This window comes from Acomys minous (genome assembly GCF_964271855.1).
Source record: "Acomys minous genome assembly, chromosome: 16".
Classification (NCBI taxonomy): domain Eukaryota; kingdom Metazoa; phylum Chordata; class Mammalia; order Rodentia; family Muridae; genus Acomys; species Acomys minous.
The window spans coordinates 61,978,261-62,005,186 of record NC_140498.1 but is presented as its reverse complement, the minus strand read 5'-3'; the positions used below and the strand labels follow the sequence as shown (position 1 = coordinate 62,005,186).

The 26,926-nt window shown below is 41.2% G+C and overlaps 2 protein-coding genes across 3 annotated transcripts in view; one reads left to right on the top strand and one right to left on the bottom strand.

Moving 5' to 3' along the window:
- The window catches only part of LOC311587557 (zinc finger protein 120-like), a 62,550-nt gene that overhangs the window by 20,450 nt on the left and 15,174 nt on the right, over positions 1 to 26,926 (bottom strand). Inside the window, exons 2-4 of one of the 2 annotated variants that reach the window (XM_084764520.1) lie at positions 7,104 to 7,230; positions 6,839 to 6,899; positions 5,584 to 5,728 (exon numbers count right to left, since the gene is read on the bottom strand). In XM_084764520.1, the coding sequence (XP_084620646.1) occupies positions 5,584 to 5,728; positions 6,839 to 6,899; positions 7,104 to 7,230 (333 nt within the window). Of the gene's footprint in view, positions 1 to 5,583; positions 5,729 to 6,838; positions 6,900 to 7,103; positions 7,231 to 25,531; positions 26,136 to 26,926 lie in introns of those variants that run through there. The other variant, XM_084764519.1, reaches the window with a different exon arrangement.
- LOC311587554 (uncharacterized protein) lies at positions 23,040 to 26,117 on the top strand. The gene is made up of 2 exons (XM_084764515.1): positions 23,040 to 23,500; positions 24,764 to 26,117. The coding sequence occupies exons 1-2, from the start codon at positions 23,465 to 23,467 to the stop codon at positions 25,790 to 25,792; spliced, it is 1,065 nt and encodes a 354-aa protein (XP_084620641.1). The 5' UTR covers positions 23,040 to 23,464; the 3' UTR covers positions 25,793 to 26,117.

Here is a 26,926-nt window from a genome sequence, read left to right as displayed (position 1 = left end):
GCAAGCTATGCACCCTGATTCCAGAAAGAAGAAGAAGGGAAGTCCCTGAATGTTTTGAAGGGAGAACAGACAGGTTCAACAGCTCTGACCTGGTGAGCTCAGGGTGGCTGCCCAGCAGGGGCCAGGTGGTCATGGCACACACCTTTAATCCCAATGCACAGGAGGCAGGGGCAGGGAATCTCTGTGAGTGGGAGGCCAGCATAGTCTCCAAAGTGAGTTCAGGACAGCCAAGGCTACACAGAGAAACACTGCCTTGAAAAATAAGACAAACAAACAAAGAAAGAAACAAAATTACTCATTTGAGTAATGTAATTAACTGAGCATTTCTGTAACATGTGGACATAGCTTCTGTTTTCAGAGCCGACCAGAAGGTCTGCAGTAAATGCCCAGTGAAACGGGGTAGACAGTAGCTAGAGCACAGACTAAGTTTTGAGACTCACTACAGGTAGAAGTCCCCATTGTGAAGAAGGACCTGATTCTAGCAGGGTGTGTGGATTTGTAACTTGCCAGCTGTATTAATTCATGCAGGTGAATAAAAGCTGAATGGATGTTTGGTTACCATTTGGTTAGGTTACCTTGAGCCAACGAATGTTGCAATTTCAGTTAAGGGGCCAGGGCTGTAGCTGTGTGTGTCAGGTTAAAGATCTCAGCAGCTAACAGTGTATAGGGGCAAGGTCAATAACTGTCTTATTAATGCTATTCCCTCTACTAGAGAAGTTTCTGCTCTTTTTCAAAATCAGTTTACCTTTGTGTTTTTCAAATTATATTTATCTTTCTAAAAGGTCAATTGATGGTGTTTTTAGAATTTTCTTCTTTATGTATCACTGCTCTAATCTTTTATTTGTTTCTGCTCATGCCAATGTTTTCCAATAATTAAAATATTCATTCCTTTTCTCAGAGGCTTTCATATTTATTTCTGCTTAGAGCAACAGCACCTATAGCTCACCCTTTCTTCATGCTGTGTAGTTAAAATTTTTTGAGCACCTAATCCTTTGATTGCCACTGCCTGGAAGACAGCCCTAACTAGTAATTCAGAAGAAAGAGGCACCAGTGAATGATTGTGCTCTGTCCTTTTTGGATATTTGGGGGGAGGAGTACAACTAAAGGGGACCTGTGTATGTATTGTTTTCCTTGACCAACTTTTAAGTGATGTAGTCACAGCACAGACATGGATGGGGAGGAAGAAAAGTGAGAGGTTTACTCATTTGACAGTAATTGGTATTAGCAATGAGTAGTCAGGTATTCAGTTTAAGATCATCAGTAAAAGTCCAAATATCCATTTTTGGAGGATCACAGACCAAGGCAATCAAAAATAGGCATGAGGAAATGAACTCATTTCTAAAAACCAAATTTCTGATGTTTGTTTAGTTCCACCAACCCAGAATACATGCGCACACTAGTCTAGCTTTACCTGACAAGAATGTTATTTTTCCTGTTTGAAATCGTACAAGGTGAGAGAAAAGATGGGAGTAAATCTTGGTGTGCTCTACTACATATGTTTAGTCTCTGAATTATTTTTGACCACAAAATCTGTTCCAACTTTTAAAATAACGATATAGATTATCCTTAAGTTACTTCAACCTTTTCATTCCTCCCTAGAGTTAAGTCTTAAAGCCTGAGACTAAGTCTGGGTGCCTATTTAACAAATCAATAGAAACCTGGCTGTCAGGTTCTCCTAGCATCACTCAGTCCCTACTTACTGCAAGGTAATGGTTGGCATACCCTACCCTCTAGCCTAGTGTTGGGCTGCCCTTCTCCTAGCTTCCCTTCCTTATGGAATCCAATCATTTGGGTTACCGGGTGCTTTTCCTCTATCATTTACAACCCTGACTTCTAGGTCTTCCTCATGGTCCTCCCCTCTTTCCTTTCTTCATATGTCTCATGGGCATGTACACTCTGGATACCCTCCCACGACCCCCTCCCCCTTGCTGGTGTCTCTGGCTCTTATCTATAACTATCTTACTCCACCCTGCATGGGAACAGCTATTTCCTTTCCACTTTACCTTACATTCAAATTCACTTTTTTGTTTTGTTACTCTTTGAATTTGACTGAGGTTCAGATGCAGGACTTCCCAGCTATGGAATAGAAATGGCTGTACTGCATATTGAGTGTGTAACATCATATGTAAACAAAGGAATGTGTGCCTTGAAAAGAAACAAGAAGTGTTCTGGGAGACTGGAAAATTCTTTAAAAACAAATTCCCCAGAGTAGTGCTCTGTCTGGCCTGAGGGAGCAAGGGTGGAGCTGGGAAGGCTCCAACTGTCTGAGGTATTTGACCTCTGATCACCCGGTAGAGGAGCTGCTACCTTCCAATGGCCAAGATGGAGTTTCTAAGCTAATGAGGGACTCTGGGCAGGTTTAGGAAAGAGGGGCCTGAGAGGAAGGTAGCCTACATATTTTTCCAGGATTCTTCTCTGATGCAGCTGTAGGGAACTGTGAGGAATACCACATGCCATGCCATGGTGACTGTGGAGGCAGCTGCCCCATGGCCAGGACGAGAAAGTGTAGTGGTATGTCACAGTCTGATCTGCTGGGACTGAGATGGACTGTGATTCACACTGTGAATGTGTTGGTCTCTGTGGTGATCTGGGTGGAGGCCTTCGACCTCTGAATTTCCTGAGTGTGGATTCCCTTTGGATGAGTGGGCTTTGAAGCCCAAGCAGTGGAAAGCTGTGGAGCTTATACTATCACTCTCTAGGGTACACATACAGGCATTGGTTTTTGTGCGCAGTAGGAAGACAGACTGGAAAACTGAAGGTCTAGTTTCTAGATCTACTGAACCTGACATTCTACATTCAATTTTTGTGTCAAATTGTATAAATAGTGTAGATACTGATAGAAAGTCATTGATGGGGATTATGCTTCAGCAATACTTAATAATAATCTTTTTATTTTTCCAATAGCACCAGCCACAATGGCATGAATCACAGAAATTCAGTTTCAGGGTACAAATGGAGTTTCTGAGATGCAGAGGGTTCTCAGCTGCGCACAGTACATAAACAGGGCACTTTCCACACCTTGTGACATAATACATCTGGCAGGAAGCGGACATAAATTATTCTACAACATTGTTTTCTTTGTGGTTTCAGTGGGGCTGAATTTGTCTGCAACCACAAGGGGGCAGGAGGGGCTGTAGGGCCACAGAACTAGTTTTCTGCACACATTTTGAGAGAGCTCTAGAGCATGGAGCCTCTCTGCAGGAGAGATTAGCAGTAGCTAGAAGGCAGAAATAGAACAGTTTAGGGGTAACTGAGTGATTTTCATAGTGAAGTCTTTGTTTGTTACACATACAATCTTATTTACTTGGTCAAGGTCACACTTTTCCTCAAGGAGTTTCCCTAGGTATTTTGATGAAAATTTAAACATAAATTTAGGCTTATATTTTTGACAATTTACCTCCATTCCCTCATTTTTTCACAAATATTATACAGATCTTGATTGTTCTATGTTTGTGGTAAGTTCAAGAGTCACATTGTACCAATGTTTTCAAGGTTAAGCAGATTGTGCATAGTTAGAAACAAGCAATATTTATCTACTTAGATAAACTGGAATAGTTGATTGTTCAGTATACGCACACAGATAGACATGCATGGGTATTCACTATGCTCAATACAAAGATGGTCTTCAAACACTTCAGAGATTTACAGAATATGGCAGTCAATCAGAAAGGCCTTTCCTGACAGAGAGACACAGCTGCCTCTGGTGGCACATCCAATATACTTCAATTAAGCTGATGGACATCTATGAAACAAATGTGGCCAAATAGCCACTGAATCAAACAACTGTTCTTTACTGCTGAGAGCACATTGACTCTCGCAATAGTGAACAAGCATGACACTGGAAAATTCATGTCCTACTCTGCATAGACTAGGTGGGCCAGTTCTTGAAATTTCGTGCTCCATAGAACAAGTCTGTGAGATACTCTGGACTGCTAGGCTATCTCACATTAATTACATTCAATGAATTTCTCTCTAATAAGTAATTGCATGTAAAGACTACAAAATATTAAATACACTCATAAAGATTCTCTCCTGTGTGAATCCTTTTGTGCCTTTGAAGATGATCATGACATTCAAAGGCTTTGCCACACACATTATATTCAGGACTCTTCTGTCCTATATGAATTCCTTCATGGCTCTGAAGAAAATTGTGATATGCAAAGGTTTTACAACATTAATTACATTCATAAGGTTTTGCTCCTCTATGAATTCCTTCATGCATTTGAAGATAACTCTGCTGGGGAAAAGGCTTTACCTCATTTATTACATTCATTAGGTTTCTCTCCTCTATGAATTCTTTCACGCATTTGAAGAGACCTGTGCTATGCAAAGGCTTTACCACATTGATTACATTCAAAAGGTTTCTCGATGAATTGTCTCATGGCTTTGAAGATGACTGCGCCGTGCAAAGGCTTTACCACATTGATTACATTCATAAGGTTTCTCTCCTGTATGAATACTCTCATGTCTTTGAAGACTACTGTGCCGTGCAAAGGCTTTACCACATTGATTACATTCATAAGGTTTCTCTCCTGTATGAGTTCTCTCATGTCTTTGAAGATGACTGCGCCATGCAAAGGCTTTACCACATTGATTACATTCATAAGATTTCTCTCCTCGATGAATTGTCTCATGGCTTTGAAGATGACTATGCCGTGCAAAGGCTTTACCACATTGATTACATTCATAAGGTTTCTCTCCTGTATGAATTCTTTCATGCCTTTGAAGATTCCCATGCCATACAAAGGCTTTACCACATTGATTACATTCATAAGGTTTCTCTCCTGTATGAATTATTTCATGCCTTTGAAGATATTTGTGCTGCGCAAAGACTTTACCACATTGATTACATTCATAAGGTTTCTCTCCTGTATGAATTCTCTCATGGCTTTGAAGACTACTGTGCCGTGCAAAGGCTTTACCACATTGATTACATTCATAAGGTTTCTCTCCTGTATGAATTCTTTCATGCCTTTGAAGACTACTGTGCCGTGCAAAGGCTTTACCACATTGATTACATTCATAAGGTTTCTCTCCTCGATGAATTGTCTCATGGCTTTGAAGATGACTATGCCATGCAAAGGCTTTACCACATTGATTACATTCATAAGGTTTCTCTCCTGTATGAATTCTTTCATGCCTTTGAAGATTCCCATGCCGTACAAAGGCTTTACCACATTGATTACATTCATAAGGTTTCTCTCCTGTATGAATTCTTTCATGCCTTTGAAGATATCTGTGCTGCGCAAAGACTTTACCACATTGATTACATTCATAAGGTTTCTCTCCTGTATGAATTCTTTCATGCCTTTGAAGATTCCCATGCCATACAAAGGCTTTACCACATTGATTACATTCATAAGGTTTCTCTCCTGTATGATTTATTTCATGCCTTTGATGATATCTGTGCTGCGCAAAGACTTTACCACATTGTTGACTTTCATAAAGTTTCTTTCTAGTATGAATTTTCTCATGAATTTGAAGAGAACTTTGAGGTTCATTGACCATAAAATATTGTTCACATTCATAGGGTTTCGCTCTAGTTTCTGTTCTTTTATGAATTTGGAGACTACTGTGACTTACAAAGGCCTCACCATACTGGATATCTTCATATGGTTTCTCTCCAGTAGGAATTATTTCTTGCCCTTGAGGATGACATTGACATAACCATGATTTATCACACTGAATAAATAGAGAGGGTTTTCCTCTAGTGTATCTTCTTCCATTCCTGCAATGATAATTGGCACATGTCAAGGTTATACCACATTTATTACACTGATGAATATTTTTATCTCTGTGAATTAATTTTACATTTTGGTCTAATTTTAAAAGTAATCAGATCTCATGGTAATGTCAGTTTATTAACTTTCATTTTTCCTTCCTTCTTCATGTGTTATTTTGCATCTCCTCAGAGGCCTGTATTTGGAAGATCCTGTATTGCGTGGACCACATTTAAAGCATCCTTTTACTACAGAAGAGGGTTTTCACATGTTGGAAGAGAACTGGGAGAAGTCAGAATTACCACTCTGGATGCATTAAAGTTTTTCCTATCATGTCAGTCATACTACAATTGTAAAGTGAACCGAGGCAAACAGAGGCAATCCACATTGATAGTACTCATGGAAGTTTTCCTGTAGTGCAAGTGTGTGGATATATTGCCAATAAAATTGGAAAAGCCATTAATTGTACACAGTATTACATTCAGAAAGTCTACACATTATGGGTACTACTACAAATCTTCTAATTCTTCTGGGTAACAGAGGGTTATATTGCTTTGTTCAATGTTCCTATGCTGACAGGGCTTTCATCCATTGTGATAAATGATATATCTATTAAAGAAGATAGCAAATGAAAAGGTTTACCCTGCATTCACAGTCTCACTTCCTGTTTTTCTCATTGAAATATTGTATAGGGATAAAAGTTTCTCCAGAATAACTTTCTTCACTTTCACAAACTGCTCCTCTCACTAAACCTACCAAATATATTATGAACATGAGCTTTATTATGGACTATTTGTTTATTAGAAGGTTAATGTGTATATTTCTGAAGCATCTAAGTATTATGAGACTAAAGAGTTAGCAGTTCTACAATCTAGCTAGCTATGATTCAAATGGTGATATTTGTTAATGCGTTGTTTTCTTATCTTCTTTCTTAGAGAAATGCCGTACAAACATAAATCAGATGCCTGATTTTGAGGTACATGTCTTTGTAAGAATTGAATAATCATCGATACACTTAAAACAGTGCATATTTACACTCTTGTTTTTCTTTAGAACTTAAAGGATGTACTAAAAGTAATTCCCAGACATATTCATATCAACTTGCACATGAAAATTACCTTCTATATTTTCTAGAACTACGAAGATTCTCTACAATGTTATGGTCTTCCCAATTGTAACCTAAAAGAGAGTAATCAAAAATGCATGATATATTATTGGAAAGTAGGCAAAATTCAAGTTACCCTCCAGTTAACCTTAGATATCTGGCTGATTTACTCATCTCATTCATCCTCATTTTCAGTTGACATTACAATAACAAATAACAGCAACGGAGAAACAGTTATCATTAGATTTTAAAAAGCAACATAAAATTCACAGTCCTACCTATGGCAGTGAGGTTCCTGTAGGTCTCCAGCATCACCTCTCTGTAGAGACTCTTCTGGGAAGGATCCAGCAAAGCCCACTCATCCTGAGTGAATTTCACATTCACATCATCATAGGTCACTGCATCCTAAAATAATCCATTCCGGTGAACAACAGAAAGCACGATAGGGATAACAATGTGACTGTATCCTTTATTGACAATATATTCATATAATTCTGTGGCTTCCTCCACTTATTTCCTGATACATATGTTCTAATGTAACTAAGTCATTTTATAAGGATCCTGAATACTGAGGTCCACTTGTGTCATTCCTCAGCCCTTGAATAGGATATAGCCTTGCAAGATAAAAGCCAATCATCACAGGGATGAGGAGGTAGAGAAAGAGTTTAGTAGTACTGGGCTCATGTCAGAGAAATTATATAAAGGATTATTAATGATAAAAATGGTTTTTAAACTGGGTGTATTTTTTCATGCCATCTCATCTTCAAGAAGCTGAGACAGGACTATCTCATGATCTGACTGCCAGTCACGTCTATGCAATGAATACCAGGACAGCAAGAGGTCACAGCTTAATACTGAAGTGTTACCCAACACATGAGATAACATTTACAACCTCCACAAAATTAATTACATATATATATGTATATATATAAACACATATATATAGTTTGTTTGTTTTTTGTTTTGTTCGAGGCATTGTTCTCTGTGTTAGCCTTGGCTGCCATGGACTCACATCGCAGACCAGGTTGGCCTTAAAGACACAGCGAGCCACTTGCCTCCTGAGTGCTGGGACTTGGGGTGTGCGCCACAATGCCTGGCTTCCAAATATAGCTGAGACGAAATGTTACATTCTAAGAACAGAATTTTTAGAAGAAGTTAGAGAAATTAAGGGTCTGAGTTTGTAATCCGGCCAAGGATGTTTCTACTCACAAGCTCCTTCTTCCAATGCTTTGGGTAGATGTAATCCACACGGTGCAGTTAGGCAGAGATCATCACCAAGTCCAGAAAATTACTAAGACGGAAAAGGACCTCACAGGTGGCCACATCTGCTGCTGCTTATGTCGCAGCCCCAGGGAAGACCCACTACACCAGTTTCCTCTTCTCAGCTGCCTGATCCTCCCTACTGTGAGCAGTGACTCTGCACTTACCATGTTGTGTCTTCTGACCTTGCCTGAGCTCTCCTCACAGCACCCAGCACAAACACTCAGATCATATCTTTCATGGCCACTCAAGTCTGCTCCGGTACCCAGAGGACACTACAGCATGGGACCCAGAAGAACACTCTTTCTCTTTTCCCTGGAGTCCGTGATTGGCCATGAAGTCTTGAGTGAGACAAGCACTTCCCTATGGTTAGAGTGAGCTGAAGGGACACAGCACAGTAGCTCCTGGAACAGGCTTCTATTACAATACTAGTCTATTTTCCTTAGGTGGAGAGATTTGCATTTCAGTAGCACTCCTACCTGTTCTCCAAGACCCTGCATTTCTACCTTTGCACTCACCCCAGGAGAGAACCAGCCACTCAAGCCTCCTGCTGCTAAGATGCCTACCCTTTGACCTGGACCTCACCAGGTCCCAAATTCTGAGCTTGCCTGAGGTCCCAGCAAAACCCTCAGGCACTTCCCTTCTTCTTCCTGGTATCAGGGTGCACAGCCTGCAAAGCCATTGCTCATTTTGGAGTGGAGTTATCAGTCTGTCCCACAAGTGAAAGGGGACACAAAAGATTCCAAATTAAAGAGAGTTTAGGACACACGATTGTTGTTTTGTGGCTTTATGCTGTGTTCAGGTAAACTGTAGCAACCTTTCACCTGATAGATATGAAACAAACCTGGGAGGAAGAGATGACAAACATTTTGGTGGGCAGGAGAGATGGCTCTGTGGTTAAGAGCACTGCCTGCTCTTCCAAAACAGCAACCATATGGTGGCTCCCAGTCATCTACAGGGAGATCTGGCGCCCTCTTCTGGTGGGCAGACATACATGAAGGGGAAACACGGTATACTTAAATAATCATTTTGGAGCACTACAGTTAATCAACACAACATCCTCAGTGGAAAGGTGATTAAAAAGAAAACAAAAACCCACAGTTGTGCTAGGGCTGGGGGGTGGAGGGTGGAGTGGAGGTGTGAAGGGAGGGAGGGGTGGGGATGAGGGCGCCTTCCCCAGCAAGGAGAGAAGAGTCAGTGGGTCTCTGCTGAGCAGAGGGCTCTTAGAGGAGATAAGGAATCAGCAAGGACAGGGAGTGAGCCAGGCATGATGTTCAAGGTAATGTCTCAGGTGACAGACTAGCAGTCATGCTGCTTCCCTGCTGTGACACACAGGCAACCAGGTGCTTTTTAATTACACAAGTTTCAGATAACATGCCAGTAACCCCAACACTTTGGAGGCCAATTCATTTCCTTGAAAATCACACCTTGGTTATGTAAGGATCAGAAAGAATGGAAGGTGTGGCCAGGTGAGGCAGAGCATGCCTTTAATCCCAGCAATCCTGAGGCAGAGGCAGGCCAATTGCTGGGAGTTAAAGACCAGCCCGGTCTATAAAGTTAGTCCATGACAGCCAAGGCTACACAGAAAATCTCTGTCTCAAAAAAATAAAAACAAAGCTGGGCATGGTGGTGTACGCCCTTAATCCCAGCACTTGGGAGGCAGAGGCAGGCAGATAGCTGTGAGTTCGAGGCCAGCCTGGTCTACAAAGTGAGTCCAGGGCAGCCGAAGCTGCACAGAGAGACCCTGTCTCGAAAAATAAAATAAAATAAAATAAAATGAAACAAAAAATCCAGAAATAAACAAAAACACCAAAAATGGTGTTGTGGCTTTGATGGAAGTCATGAAGTCATTTAGCCCTGGGCTATGGAGCCTCAGTATAAATTTTGTAGCCACGCCTTGCACCAAGCTCTCCCCATACCAGTTAATCCTCGTTAGAGTCCTGTTTTGCCAGAACGCATGTCTTTGTACCCCTAGCATGCCTGGTGGCCAGGGAGGCCAGGAGATAGTGTCAGAACGCCTGGGATTAAAGCAACAGATAGTAATGAAGATGCTTTATGAATTTCTCAGAAGTTTTATGGTGGCTAACAATCTGCTGTAACTTCTGCCCCAGGAGATCTGGGATCTGTTGGCCTTTGTAGGCACTGTGTACAAATATATACAGACAAACGCCTGTAATCATAAAATAAAAACAAGGCTTAGAAAAAAAGAAGGAATGGAATTCTCTACAGTGATTTCACAGGCCTCAGTCAGAGCAGACAGGGCTAGTTAAAATGAACTCTTTTGAGTCCTCCATGAAAGCAAGTGTGTCCTTCTTTTTATAATTTATATATACTCCTGCATGATTTTCACCCAACAGTGGCGGCAGATGTCTCTGCTGTTACATTGCGACCATCTTTAGACGTGGATGTGCTAGTTGAGCATGAGTAGGAATAGGCAGACCTCTAGATGAACTTGTCCAGACTCACGATATAGTACCCCAGGCTTTCTTTTTGGAGAGAGTTTTCTGGAATAAGGCTCTTGAATGGGAAAGACCTTCCTTTAATGCGGATCTTTTGAGATGATAGTATTGATCTTTAATCAGGGCCACAGCTATGGGTGTCAACACACATATAAAGAAGATATTGTAGAAGGAAGCTTTCTTTCTCTGTCTGTTTTCATTAGTCTAGGCTAGGAAATTTTCATTCCTTTAGTGTCTGTACATCCTAATTTTTGGACATTTGGAGTTTACTGAGCACCAGATAAGACATCCAGCCACATGGACCAAACAAGTTCTGGAGTCTCTACATTTCTTTTGGTAGATAGCCAAGGTTGAACTAGCTGGACCACAGTTGTGAGACATTCAAAAAATTTACTTTCAAAATACACAGAATGAGATCCCACTCTACCAGTTGTGCTCATGTTGAGAACCTTGACTAACAAACCTGTGTTTTTCATCTGCCCACTGTGGAAGATGTGCTGGGTAGCAATAGTATTTTTGTTGTTGTTTTGTTTTTTGTTTGTTTTCTTTTTTTCTTTATTTTTCAAGACAGGGCCTCTCTGTGTATGCTTGGCTGTCCTGGACTCCCTTTGTAGACCAGACTGGCCTCAAACTCACATCAATCTCCCTGCCTAGGCCTCCCAAGTGCTGGGATTAAAGGCATATGCCACCACTGCCCAGCAGCAATACTGTTTGTAAAAAGCATTATGCCCTGATCCACTTCTATATAAGTACTTACTTACCTCGAAGGCTATACATTTTATGATTATTCATTTGTTAAGAGCTTAATTTGATTTTAGCAGAAGAAAACCCTAAAGTAATGGAACTATCATTGAGCTTTTGTTAGGAGAAAGGCATATCATCTTGTTTGTGGTCTGGTTCCCAGTAAAACTGCTTTCTTCCTCTCCCGGTAAAGATGCCTCTTAAGTAGCTTCCCTTGGCTCTCTCTAGAGGGAGGGTTGGGAAGAAAGATAGTGGGATCCTGGGTGGTTGAAGACACCACAAGAAAACCTACAGTCAACTATCTTGAGCGCATGGGGACTCACAGGAACTGAACCATAATCAAAGAGCATACATAGGCTGACTACACTTATATAGAAGATGTGCAGTTTGGTGAACATGAGGGTCCCCTAACAATGGGAATAGGAGCCATCTTCACTATGCTGTCTGACTTTGGATCCCTTTTTTCCTATCTGGGCTGCCTCCTAGGCATCAGTGGAAAAGGATGTTCTTAGTCGTGCTGCAACTTGAGATGCCAGGGGAGGTTGATAACACTTGTGGCCTCCCCTTCACTGAGGAGAAGGAGGGCTACTTGGGGAAAGGGGGAATGATGGTGGGACTGGGAGTAGAGGAGGGAGAGGTCAGGCTGTAAAGGGATTTAATTAATTAGTATAGTAATTAAAATAAGTTAATTAAAATAAATATTAATTAAAAATAATTAATTAAAATAAGGCTAGCAAAATAGCTTAACACTGAATACTAACTGCTTCTACTATATCTTATGTGATTTAGGGGTACAGTCTTTAGTTGTGAATGTGTGACAGCATGAGAAGGAAGCTGAACAATTTCAAACTCAACACAGTAGAAACAAAAACATAAAATGGGTTGAGTCAACAGACACTCCAATCTCATCCACAAAAAACCATCTAGGTAAACTCCTAGTACAAAAGCTCCCCTAAGATGGCCAAAAAAGGGGAGATAAGTGTTTAAAGATATGACGGTACCTAGAGTCTTTCTGATTTGACGAATTATATTCTGATATTGGTCATTAGGGACTCACAGTGAAAATGCATTTTAATCAACTTCAATGATCCTAATGGTCTGCAACAGGTCATACACTATTCAAGAGAACAAAGACTCTTCTGACACTCCAGAAAATCTTTTCATAGCTATATTTTCTAAAATCTCTAAACAGGTTATATCTTTACAATATACAATGGAACAGAATAAACCTTCCCATTCCAATTGAGAGGAATGTCCATATAGTGAGGCAAGATTGGATGGAGAAAAAAAAAATCCAGCAACTCAAACACCAAGTACCCTAGCTTTGTCTCAGATACATGGGGCTTCAGTTTCACAGGGTATAGATGGCCCTATGACTGCAATTTCTCATTCATCACTCAGTTTTGTTACTTTAACTCAGTTTATGCATCTCTCCATGATATATTTCTCAGAGCTTAGGTATCTCAACATCTTATGGTCTCAAAATGCAACACGGGCTACATAGCCAAAGCCTGGTGAAATAAAAACTCACAGTTTTCTTACTGGGGCACTGGCTCTGCAAAACATTAATAGCTGGAGCAACGCTGAACTGAAATCACAGAGACAGAAAACATGACCTTGAATTGTGCATCATTCTTGTCTTACAAACCAGTACAAGGGGGCTGGAGAGATGGCTCAGAGGTTAAGAACACTGGTTGTTCTTCCAAAGGTCCTGGGTTCAATTCCCAGCAACCACATGGTGGCTCACAAGCATCTATAATGAGAACTGGTGCCCTCTTGTGGCTGCAGACAGCATACTGTATCAATAATGAATAAACAATTAAAAACAACAGTACAGCAATGGGTGATCCTGCCAACCTTAGTTTCTAAACTGAGATGAAATATGCCAGATATGGACCAGAATGCAGCAGGTTTTATATGAAGTGCCTGCTTTGCAATCACTTTGCCTATACTTTCCATTCATTTAAGGTGTAGCAAGAATGGATGTTGCCCATCTTAGGCTTCCAATGCAGAGGAACCCTACAATAGAGTTGGCACTGGAGATCACAGAGTAGTAGTATTTACTGGTGCTAAGCTCCTTGAAAATCCCTTCTTCTCTTTCAGGATTTGACTGCCATATAAAGCTACCTAGTTCTGTGTTTTCCCTAAACCCACAGACCGGATTTCCTTCTGCCCCACTTGTTGCTTTTTTTAGATGGTTCTTTCAGTTCACAGTCCAACATTCTGTAAGGTTAGAATAGAAACTCAACCTAGAAAATTACAGCAAAAACCATGGACAAACATTGTTCCCTGGCTTGCTTGCTTACTTGAGCACTCTCTTATTTGCAGCCTGATCTCTTTTCCAACCCAGGCACACGTGCTAAGGAATACTGCAACCCTAGTGGAAGAGCCTCCCACATCACTCATCAATCAATATAATCTCTCACAGACATAGCAATCAGCCATTCTGATGAGGGCATGCCTCATCATTAACATTTTTACCTGCTTTAATTGGCTTATCTGTAGCTGAAAGCTTCTTAAGCCTAGAAGCCTGCTAGCTTTGGCCTCTTGGGGTTCAGGAATAGCCCACACTGGCCACGTGGACACCAAACTCAGGTCAGAGATAGTTTACTGACCATTTAACAAAGACTGACCGGTTAAGAACAAAGTATGGGTTTGAGAAAAGACACTCTGACCCAGAGCATTCACAGGGTAATTGTAAAAAGATAATCAGGAAGAATCAATTTTATTTCAGGTATATTGTATCCTACCCAGGCAAGAAGAATTCTATTCCTGCTACATTGTGCCTAGGTGGATAAACAAAGCATTTTTAACTGATTCCATGGGATATAATTTAAGGTAGGGGAAACTGGGGATGTTCTACTGCCCTACTCTTCTCCTGAGAAAGAAACAATGCAGGGTAATATTGCTTAACTCCAACAGAACACACAAGTATCTTTAACTCAAGCAGAACAAGCATTTATCATCTGTTGTCACTGACTCATGGTATTGTTTGGTGCTTCCTATTTGACTGTATTTCTGGTATCCTGCCAAGGAAGTATAGAATCGCCTCAAGGAACTACTTCTAAACTAGTTCACACCCCCTTTTTCTATGAAACTTCTTTCTCCCCTACCACTGGTTGGTAGATTAAAAGGAAGATAATGGAATTTAGTAACCCTAAATAAAGTAGGTTTTGAAAAATCTAAACCTACAATAGAGTTGGCACTGGAGCTCACAGAGTAGCTCCAGTTGAACAAATATCCCACCCTGTGAGATCCCTGTCAGCAGCAACTACAACTGATGCTTTTGGTGCTGTTGCGTTTTCCATGGCGTCAGCTTCTCAGTTTCTCCAGGAGTGTGATCACTCATTCCAGCACTGTGGAGATTTAGCCACAGCAGCTCTGCAGTCCTGGGGTGTTGCTGTCTGGAGGTGTGGAGAGGCCAACAACACAAGCTGAACATCTGAGAACCCTTCTCATGGAACACATGTAGATGGCACCCAGGTGAGCAGAAGATGTAAAAAGGGGGCACTCAGGGAATGATGTAGGGGCATTCCAGGGCCAAAACTTGAAACAGCCTTGCCTGGCTGCTGGAGATCCTCAGAAAGGGACTTGGAAACTTTCTTGCAAAGTATACATAGTTCACAAAAACAGTCTATGGCAGAGAAGGGTTTACCTGTTGCTTGATTCTGCATGAATAACATGAATAGAAAACTGCTTCAGCTAACTGATATGAAAATGTTTACCCACAGATCTGGTCTGTTTTCATTAACATGCTGGGAAATGACATCATCACTCATCTTTCCCCAATCAGGTCTTTCTTCATAGTATTGGCTCTTGCAGCTGACTGTCCTAAACATTAGTCTCTTAGCTAGTTATGCCCTGTCCTACATCACCCTGCAGTGTAAACATAAACTGTGCATCCTGCTCTGTTCTAAAGACAGAAGCCATGATCCACATGAAAATCTTTATTCCTGATATGGAAATGGACAGTTCACAAATTGACTAAAATGAGTTATTTCAAAACTCTGCTGGGGTACACTCCTTTAATTAAAGAACTTAGGAAGTTTAGTCAAGAAGAAAGCAAGGCCATTTCTTTGGGAAACAGACAGCCGTCAAGGCCCCCCTGAGTTAGCATAGCTTTATTGGAAAGACTTTTCTCCAAGACATTAGATGCAGCTGTGCTAGAATTAATATGCCTTGTCACACAGACATCATAATACAAACAAATAAAAAATTACTAATAAAAAAAATCTCTGTAATGACAGCTAAAAACAGATTTTGCATTGTACATGCTGCTGCCATTAAATTTCTTTAAATTTAGTCTGCAGGTTATGTTTTGAACAATTTAAATATGGACTGGACACAGCAAGCCTAGCCACTTAAGACAGTTACCCAGCAATGATAGTGACAGAAGTATTTCTTAAGGACACCAGTGCCTTCAAACATCAGTGACAGAGTCCTAAGTGGAAGGTCCTAGAGGATGAGAAAGAAAGGCAAAGTGGAAGATAGAAAGTACAAAAGCTGAGGTGAGGTTTTGGACAAGTTATGTCTCATGTCTAGTAAGGTTTTTAAGAATAGCATCTTGTATACTGCTCACAGGGGGAAATGAAATAAAAGGGAGATGTTTATGAAGTCAAGTGAAGCTTTCATACAATGAAACAAACTTGAGAGGAGAGAGAGGGTCTTAGACCAAAATGTGAAATACTAAGGGCAGAACTTGTAGCAGATCCTACAGAAAATAAGGCTTTCCAAGGTTGGCATCCTTCCTAGAGCATTTCTATACAGCAGTCTAAGCTCCAAAAGTATTGCCCAAATGCAGCCCCATCAGAAGTTATTCAGTGACCAGAGCCAGGGCTAGGTCCAAGAAGGCACTAGAGTCAGATAGGACCCCAAAGTTGGCCGCATCTGGCCTCTGCTTATCACACAGCCCCAGGGAGGACCTACCACACCAACTCCTGCAGCTCACCTTTCTGATCCCCCCCATTGTGGCTGTTTAGTTGGCATCTGCAGTTGCCCTCTGCCTCTCCTAAATGCTGTGTTACATCCCACATCTTTCTCCAACCCTGCCCTCTGCAAGGAAAGCCTCTGCACATTCTTAGCATTCCTTGAGATGCTCCAAGCCCCACCCCTGGGGCCAAGGGCTTCCCTAGCACAGCAGGTGGCAGATACTTCATCTTTCTTCACCTGCAATCCTTGTTGCCATATTTGGGGCGTGGGGTGCGATTTCTTCTGGCCTTGTCCCCTGAGGTTACTTTACTAGCCCAGGAATTTCAGTTCCCAAGTAACCTTGCCCTTTTTACATTCTATCTGGCTTCCACAGGCTTATTTCACCTGTGGAGATAACCCATCAGCCCCCAGCAACCCTGAGCTCACCGTGTTGTCATTTTGGACCTTGCTTGAGCTTCCCTCACAGCACTCAGCAGCAGTGCTCAAAGCACATCACACAGAACCATTAAAGAAAGTTCAGCTAGAGAGCTGCACCTGTGCATGGCAGCCAGAAGAAAGTGTCTCATCTTCATACTGGCTGGTCCACCTAGACGCTCTGATTGGCCAGCGAGTCTCGAGTGACATGAGCACCTCCCTTAGAATTACAGTGTCCTGAACGGACACAGCACAATAATTCATGGCCCAGGCTTCCTGTCGAGGGCCATACATTTCCAGATCTGCAGAGATTGGCATTTCAGTAGAACGTGTGCGTATTCTCCAATAGCCTACTGGTCTGTCTTCCCACACAGCCCCACCACTCCAGCTAGCTCTCCACAGCAGCCTGCTCCTCCCATTCTGGGCAGTGACCCTCCACTCACCATGTCGGGACTTCGGGACTTGCTTGAGCTTCTCTCACAACACCCAGCACCAGAGGACAGAGCACACCACGAGGAACCACCCAAGTCTGCACAGTCACAAAGCTGACTCTTCAGCAAGACTACCGGAAGAACCTGCCTCCCCAGATGACCTGGGGCGTGTCTCTAGCTGGATCACCTGATTGGCCACTTCGTCTTGAGTGACATATACACTTCTCCAGGTTAGCATGCTCTGGAGGGGCACAGAATCATGGTTGCAGGCCCAAGCTTCCTACCCACGGCCAAACGTTTTCCAGAGCTGTAGAGACTTACATTTCAGTAGCACTGTTCTCCAATGGCCTCAAGATCTGTCTTCCCAACTAACCCGGGGAGGACACACTGCTTGTGCTTCCTCAGCACAGCCTCCTGCTCCTCCCCTCTGTGGACAGTGACCCTGACCTCAACAAATCACATAACCAGTAGCCACTTCCCCTGCTTCCTCTTCTATCTACGTGGGTAACTTGAAGAGCCCATTTCTCAACTTGCAGTGGAGTCATCCATATGTCCCACTGGTAAGAGCAATGTTAGGAGACAAGACTTTAGTTTTGTGTCTTCAGGCTAGGTACAGGCAAACTACTGCTTCTTTTTACCAGGGAGTTATGAGACAATCATGGGGGAAAAGCAGGAAACAGATGACAAACACTGGGAAACACTGTTGTTAGCCTACAACTCTTGCCGAGTGGGAAAGTGAAAAACAATTGCACAGCTATGTTAGTCACGGGTCTCTAGATGAATGGACTGATAGAAGGAATCTTTCTTTGGTCCCAGCTGTTTTTCATATCTATCATGTGAAAGGTAGCTGTACACAGCATGAAGCCACAAAAGCAAAACTTTTGTTTACTAAACTCTCTCCTTAATTTTGAATATTTGGGTACCCTTTCAGTTGTGGCACAGATTGAATACTCCGCTCCAAGTTGAAGGATAGGCTTTGCAAGCTATGCACCCTGATCCCAGGAAGAAGGGAAGTGCCTGAACACGGTGAAGGGAGAACAGACAGGTTCAGCAGTTGTGACCTGGTGAGCTCAGGGTGGCTGCCCAGTAGGGGCCTGGCGGTCATGGCACACACCTTTCATCCCAATGTTCAGGAGGCAGGGACAGGGGATCACTGAGTTCCAGGCCAGCATGGTCTACAAAGTGAGTTCAGGACAGCCAAGGCTACACAGAGAAACACTGTCTTAAAAATAAAACAAACAAACAAAAAAAACAAAGTAACTCATTTGAGTAATGTAATCAACTGACCATTTCAGTAACATGTGGAGCATAGTTTCTGCTTTCAGAACAGAACAGAGGTCTGCAGTAAATGCCCAGTGAAACGGAGTAGACAATAGCTAGATCACAGACTAAATTTTGAGAGTCAGCTACAGGCAGAAGTCCCCAGTGTGAAGAAGAACCTGATTCTAGCAGGGTGTGTGGATTTGTAACTTGCCAGCTTTATTAATTCATGCATGTGAATAAAAGCTGGTTGGATGATGGGTTACAATTTGGTTAGGTTAGCTTGATCCAGTGGCTATTGCAATTTCAGTTAAGGGGTCATTGGCTGTAGCTGTGTGTGTCAGGTTAAAGATCTCAGCATCTAAATTATCTTTATCTTTCTTTCTTTCTTTTTCTTGGTTTTTCGAGACAGGGTTTCTCTGTGTAGCTTTGGCTCTTCTGGACTCACTTTGTAGTCCAGGCTGGCCTCGAACTCACAGCAATCCGCCTGCCTCTGCCTCCCGAGTGCTGGGACTAAAGGCGTGCGCCACCACCGCCCGGCTGATCTTTCTAAAAAGTCAATTGAGGGTGTTTTTACAATTCACTTTTCTATGTATCACTGCTCTAATCTTTTATTTGTTTCTGCTCATGCCAATGTTTTCCAATAATTAAAATAGTCATTCTTTTTCTCAGAGGCTTTCATATTTATTTCCGCTTAGATCATCAGCATCTGTAGATCACCCTTTCTTCATGCTGTGCAGTCAAGACTTTTTTGAGCACCTAACCCTCTGATTCCCACTGCCTGGAAGGCGGTCCTTCACTTCCTTACATGCAAGGCCCTAACTAGGAAATCAGGAGAAAGGGGCACCAGTGAATGATTGTCCTCTATCCTCCTTGGATTTGCGGGGGGAGTGACAAATAAAGGGGACCTGTGTAAGAATTGTTTTCCCTGACCAACTTAGAAGTGATGTAGTCACAGCACAGACATGAATGGGGAGGAAGAAAAGTGAGAGGTTTACTCATTTGACAGTAATTGGTATTAGCAATGAGTAGTCAGGTATTAAGTTTAAGATGATCAGTAAAAGTCCAACGATCCATTTTTAGAGGGTCACAGACCAAGGCAATCAACAATATGCATGAGGAAATGAACTCATTTCTAAAAACCAAATTTCTGAAGTTTGTTTAGTTCTATCAACGCAGAATAAATGCGCACACTAGTCTAGCTCTACCTGACAAGAATGTTATTTTTCCTGTTTGAAAAACATGGGAGTAAATCTTGGTGTGCTCTACTACATATGTTTAGGCTCTGAATTATTTTGGACCATACAACCTGTTCCAAATTTTAAAATAATGATTTAGATTATCCTGAAGTTACTTCAACCTTTTCATTTCTCCCTACAGTTAAGTCTTAAACACCGAGACAAAGGTCTGGGTGCCTATAAAAAAAGAAAAAAGAAAAGAAAAAGAAAGAAACCTGGCTGTCAGGTTCTCCTAGTATCACTGTCCCTACTTACTGCAAGGTAATGGTTGGCATACCCCACCCTCTAGCCTAGTGTTGGGCTGCCCTTCTCCTAGCTTCCCTTCCTTATGTAGTCCAATCATTGGGGTTACCTGGTGCTTTTCCTCTACCATTTACAACCCTGACCTCTAGGTCTTCCTCATGATCATCCCCTCCTTCCTTTCTTCATATGACTCATGGGCATGTACACTCTGGATACCCTCCCACGACACCCTCGCCCTTGCTGGTGTCTCTGGCTCGTATCTATAACTATCTTACTCCACCCTGCATAGGAACAGCTATTTCCTTTCCACTTTACCTTACATTCAAATTCACTTTTTTGCTTTGTTACTCTTTGAATTTGACTGAGCTTCAGATGTAGGACTTCCCAGCTATGGAATAGAAATGGCTGTACTGCATATTGAGTGTGTAACATCATATGTAAACAAAGGTGTATGTGCCTTGAAAAAGAAACAAGAAATGTTCTGGGAGATTGGAAAATTCTTTAAAAACAAATTCCCCAGAGTAGTGCTCTGTATGGCCCTAGGGAGCAAGGGTGGAGCTGGGAAGGCTCCAACTGTCTGAGGTATTTGACCTCTGATCCCCCAGTAGAGGAGCTGATACCTTCCAAAGGCCAAGATGGAGTTTCCAAGCTAATGAGGGACTCTGAGCAAGTTTAGGAAAGAGGGGCCTGAGAGGAAGGTAGCTTCCATGTCTTTTCGAGGATTCTTCTCTGATGCAGCTGTAGGGAACTGTGAGGAATACCACATGCCACACCATGGCGACTGTGGAGGCAGTTGCCCCATGGCCAGGAGGAGAAAGTCTACTGGTATGTCAGAGTCTGATCTGCTGGGACTGAGATGGAGAGTGGTTCACACTGTGAATTTGTTGGTCTCAGTGGTGATCTGGGCGGAGGTCATTGGCTTCTAAATTTCCTGATTGTGGATTCCCTTTAGATGCCTCAGCTTTGAAGCCCAAGCAGTGGAAAGCTGTGGAGCTTATACTATCACTCTCCAGGGTACACATACAGGCATTGGTTTTCGTGTGCAGTAAGAAGACAGATAGAAAACTGAAGGTCTAGTTTCTAGAAGTACTGAACCTGACATTCTACAGTCAATTTTTGTGTCAAATTATATAAATAGTGTGGAACAGATAGAAAGTAATTGATGAGGATTATGCTTCATCAATACTTATTTTTCTGATACCACCAGCCACAATGGTATAAATCACGGAAATTCAGTTTCAGGGTACAAATGGACTTTCTGAGAAGCAGAGGGTTCTCAGCTGCACACAGTACACAGACAGGGCAGATTTCACACCTTGTGACATAATACATCTGGCAGGAAGCAGACATAAATTATTCTACAACATTGTTTTCTTTGTGGGATTCAGTGGGGCTGAATTTGTCTGCAACCACAAGGGGGCATGAGGGCATGTAGGGCCATAGGACTACCTTTCTGCTCACATTTTGAGACAGCTCTAGAGCATGGAGCCTCTCTGCAAGAGAGATTAGTAGTAGCTACAAGGCAGAAATAGAACAGTTTAGGGGTAACAGTGCTTTTCATAGTGAAGTCTGTGTTTGTTACACATACAATCATAGTTAACTTGGTCAAGGTCACACTTTCCCTTGTGGAATTTCCTTAGGTATTTTGATGAACACTTAAATATAAATTTAAACTTATGTATTTGGCATTTTATCTCCATTCCCTCATTTTTTTCCCACAAATATTGATTGTGCAATGTTTGTGGTAAGTTCAGGAGTCACATTGTACCAAAGTTTATACTATTTCCTCACAGTTCCATAGAAAATTATGAGTTTTCTCATATCATATAGCTTTGGAATCAAGTTTCCTGTGATGAATTGTTAGGAGCTTTGTTTGGATCCCATTGAATTTTTGCTGGAAATTGAACATTTCTCTCTCTCTCTCTCTCTCTCTCTCTCTCTCTCTCTCTCTCTCTCTCTCTCTCTCTCTGACATCACATTTTCAAACAGTGTTGTATACTATGGTGTACAAGTGTACATGATATTCTACTACAGCAAGTCTGTCGACGTGGAACTGGAGGAATATAATGCACAAAGACATAGAAAGTGGACTTAAGTGTAACCTTAGTGACCCACATGCGCTCTCACACCCATACCACCACTACAAGTCTCATCAGAACTGAGCCCTCACACATCCCCTGAGGTAGGGCAAGGCAGTCTGGCTAGGGAACATTGATTGAAAGTGTCCAACACAGTCTATGTCCTAGACAGCACCTACTCAAATTATTAGTGGACCCATATGATGATCACACTGCCTATGGGTTACATATGTACAGGGGTCTAGGTCTAGTCCATGTGTGCTCTTTGGTTGCTGCTTCCATCTCTGTAAGTCCACATGGATCTAGGCTAGTTGGCTCTGCTAGTCTTCTTGCAGCATTCTCGAATTCTCATAAAATGACAGAATTGCTATGGATACATGCAATCTTCTGAGTATAGTTTCAATGCACTTTAAATTAGTTTTAGAGGTATCAGAATTCTCATGTTCATTGCAGTTATAGTAATGGTGACTTAAATTTTAAAATAATGTAAATGGTCATTTCTCGAAGACAAGCTAGGTGGCCCAGGAGGACAGTGTGGTGAGTTAAGACAATAGCAGTGCTTAAAGGATTAAACACACTTGGAAAGGGCTTTCACAGTTGGTGCAGTATTATTAACAGCATGTTGTTACTGCAGACGTGCTGTGCACCTACTCCTTTATCACATTTGATATAGTTCTAGTCTTATGAACGTGAACTCTTCCAAGCTGCTCAGGATGGTTGGAGATGCAAGTCAGTAGTTACTCACCTAGAAATCTTACTTGTAGCCTTGTTATATACTAGTTTAGTTAATTACAGGAAAAGCTTTATTTAGTCTCTTGTGTAAATTTTCAAGATTAAGCAGACTGTGCATAGCTAGAAACAAGCAATGTTTGTCTATTTAGAGAAACCAAGATAAATAAAGTAATTCACCCATAGATAGATACGTAGATAGATGTGTATGGTTATTCATTATGGTAAATACATAGATGGTCTTCAAAACACCTCAGAGACTTACAGAATATGGCATTTAATTAGAAAGGCCTTTCCTGACAGAGAGACACAGCTGCTTCGGGGGGCACATCCAATATACTTGAATAAGCTGATGGACATCTATGAAACAAATGTGGCCAAATAGCCACTGAATCAAACAACTGTTCTTTACTGCTGCTAGCACACTGACTATCTAAATGGTGAACAAGCATGACACTGGGAAACAGATGTCCCACTCTGTAGAGACTAGGTGGGCCGGTTCCTCAAAATTCCTGCTTCATAGAACAAGTCTGTGAGATACTCTGGACTGCTAGGCTATCTCACATTAATTACATTGAGTGGATTTCTCTCTCGTATGTAAAGGCATGTAAAGACTTCAAAATATGAAATACATGCATAAAGATTCTCTCCTGTGTGAAATCTTTCATGCCTTTGAAGATGACCATGACATTCAAAGGCTTTACCACAGACATTATATTCATGAATTTTCTGTCCTGTATGAATTCCTTCATGGCTCTGAAGAAAATTGTGATATGCAAATGCTTTAAAACATTAATTACATTCATAAGGCTTCTATCCTGTATGAATTCTTTAATGCCTTTGAAGATCCCTGTGCCATGCAAAGGCTTTACCACATTGATTACATTCATAAGGTTTCTCTCTTTTTTTTTCTTCGAGACAGGGTTTCTCTGTGTAGCCTTGGCTGTCTAAGGTTTCTCTCTTATATGAATTCCTTTATGCAGTTGAAGAGAGCTGTCCCATGCAAAGGCTTTACCACATTGATTACACTCCTAAGGTTTCTCTACTGTATGACTTCTTTCATGCCTTTGAAGACTCCCATGCCATGCAAAGGCTTTACCACATTGATTACATTCATAAGGTTTCTCTCTTATATGAATTCTTCCATGCTTTCTCTTCTGTATGAATTCTCTCATGCATTTGAAGATAACTGTGCTCTGCAAAGACTTTACCACATTGATTACATTCATAAGATTTCTCTCCTCTATGAATTCTTTCATGCCTTTGAAGACTCCCATGCCATGCAAAGGCTTTACCACATTGATTACATTCATAAGGTTTCTCTCCTGTATGAAATCTCTCATGGCTTTGAAGAGAACTCTGCCGTGCAAAGGCTTTACCACATTGATTACATTCATAAGGTTTCTCTTCTGTATGAATTCTCTCATGCTTTTGAAGATGACTGTGCTGTGCAAAGGCTTTACCACATTGATTACATTCATAAGGTTTCTCTCCTGTATGAATTCTTTCATGCCTTTGAAGACTCCCATGCCGTGCAAAGGCTTTACCACATTGATTACATTCATAAGGTTTCTCTCTTATATGAATTCCTTTATGCAGTTGAAGAGAGCTGTCACATGCAAAGGCTTTACCACATTGATTACACTCCTAAGGTTTCTCTTCTGTATGACTTCTTTCATGCCTTTGAAGAGACCTGTGCCGTGCAAAGGCTTTACCACATTGATTACATTCAAAAGGTATCTCTCCTCTATGAATACTCTCATGGCTTTGAAGATGACTGTGCTGTGCAAAGGCTTTACCACATTGATTACATTTATAACGTTTCTCTCCTGTATGAATTCTTGTGTGCATTCGAAGAGATCTGCGCCATGTGAAGGCTTTACCGCATTGACTACACTCATAAGGTTTCTCTCCTGTATGAATTTTCTCATGCATTTGAAGATAACTGTGCTCTGCAAACGCTTTACCACATTGATTACATTCATAAGGTTTCTCTCCTCTATGAATTCTTCCATGCCTTTGAAGACTCCCATGCCATGCAAAGGCTTTACCACATTGATTACATTCATAAGGATTCTCTACTGTATGACTTCTTTCATGCCTTTGAAGAGACCCGTGCCATGCAAAGACTTTACCACATTGATTATATTCATAAGGTTTCTCTCCTGTATGAATTCTCTCATGCATTTGAAGATAACTGTGCTCTGCAAACGCTTTACCACATTGATTACATTCATAAGGTTTCTCTCCTCTATGAATTCTTCCATGCCTTTGAAGACTCCCATGCCATGCAAAGGCTTTACCACATTGATTACATTCATAAGGATTCTCTACTGTATGACTTCTTTCATGCCTTTGAAGAGACCCGTGCCATGCAAAGACTTTACCACATTGATTATATTCATAAGGTTTCTCTCCTGTATGAATTCTCTCATGCATTTGAAGATAACTGTGCTCTGCAAACGCTTTACCACATTGATTACATTCATAAGGTTTCTCTCCTCTATGAATTCTTCCATGCCTTTGAAGACTCCCATGCCATGCAAAGGCTTTACCACATTGATTACATTCATAAGGTTTCTCTCTTATATGAATTCTTTCATGCCTTTGAAGAGACCCGTGCCATGCAAAGGCTTTACCACATTGATTACATTCATAAGATTTCTCTCCTCTATGAATTCTTTCATGCCTTTGAAGACTCCCATGCCATGCAAAGGCTTACCACATTGATTACATTCATAAGGTTTCTCTCCTGTATAAAATCTCTCATGGCTTTGAAGAGAACTCTGCCGTGCAAAGGCTTTACCACATTGATTACATTCATAAGGTTTCTCTCCTGTATGAATTCTTTCATGCCTTTGAAGACTCCCATGCCGTGCAAAGGCTTTACCACATTGATTACATTCATAAGGTTTCTCTCCCGTATGAATTCTCTCATGCTTTTGAAGATGACTGTGCTGTGCAAAGGCTTTACCACATTGATTATATTCATAAGGTTTCTCTCCTGTATGAATTCTTTCATGCTTTTGAAGACTCCCATGCCGTGCAAAGGCTTTACCACATTGATTACATTCATAAGGTTTATCTCCTGTATGAATTCTTTCATGCCTTTGAGGACTCCCATGCAATGCAAAGGCTTTACCATGTTGACTACATTCATAAGGTTTCTCTCCTGTATGAATTAATTTATGCCTGTCAAGAGAACTGTGCTGTGCAAAGACTTAACCACATTTTTGAGATTCATAAGGTTCCTTTCCAGTATGAATTTTCTCATGAATTTGAAGAGAACGTTGATGTTCAAAGATCGTAAAACATTGTTTATATTCATACGGTTTCTCTCTAGTTTTTGTTCTATTATGAATTTGGAGACTACTGTGACTTACAAAGGCTTCACCATACTGAATATCTTCATATGGTTTCTCTCCAGCAGGAATTATTTCTTGCCCTTGAGGATGACTTTGACATGACCATGATTTACCACACTGAGTAAATAAAGAAGGTTTTCCTCTAGTGTATCTTCTTTCTTTCCTGCAACGATAATTCGCACATGTTAAAGTTATACCACATTCATTACACTGATTAATTTTTTTATCCCTGTGAATTAATTTTACATTTCGGTATAATTTTAAAAGTAATCAGATCTCATGGTAATGTCAGTTTATTGACTTTCATTTTTCCTTCCTTCTTCAAGTTTTATTTTGCCTCTCCTAAGAGGCGTGTGATTTTAAGATCATGTATTGCATGGACCACATTTATAGCATCCTTTTACTATAGAAGAGGGTTTTTCACATGTTGGAAGAGAACTGGGAGAAGTCAGATTTACCACTCTGGTTGCATTAAAATTTTTCCTATCATGTCAGTCATACTACAATTGCAAAATGAACCGAGGCAAACAGAGGCAATCCACATTGATAGTACTCATGGAAGCTTTTCTGCAGTGTGAGTTTGTGGATGTATTGCCAATGAATTGGAAAAGCCATTCATTATACACAGTATTATGTTCAGAAAGTCTACACGTACAGAAGAATCTTCTAATTCTTCTGGGTAAGAGAGGGTTATATTGCTTTGTTCAATGTTCCTATGCCAACAGGGCTTGTATCCATAGAAGATTAATGTGTACATCTTCTGCAGTATCTATGTAGTATGAGACTAAAAAGATTATCAGTTGCACAATCTAGCTCACTATGATTCAAATGGTGATATTTGTTAATGCACTGTTTTCTTATCTTCTTTCTTAGAGAAATGACTTACAAAAATGAATCAGAGCCGGGCATGGTGATGCATGCCTTTAATCCCAGCACTAGGGAGGCAGAGGCTGG

Bases quoted from the DNA above. Each gene is read 5' to 3' on its own strand.
- LOC311587554 (XM_084764515.1), top strand. From the start codon at position 23,465: ATGCAAAGGCTTTACCACATTGATTACATTCATAAG. The intron at 23,501-24,763 runs GTTTCTCTCTTT...TATATTCATAAG, and splicing joins ACATTGATTACATTCATAAG to GTTTCTCTCCTGTATGAATT.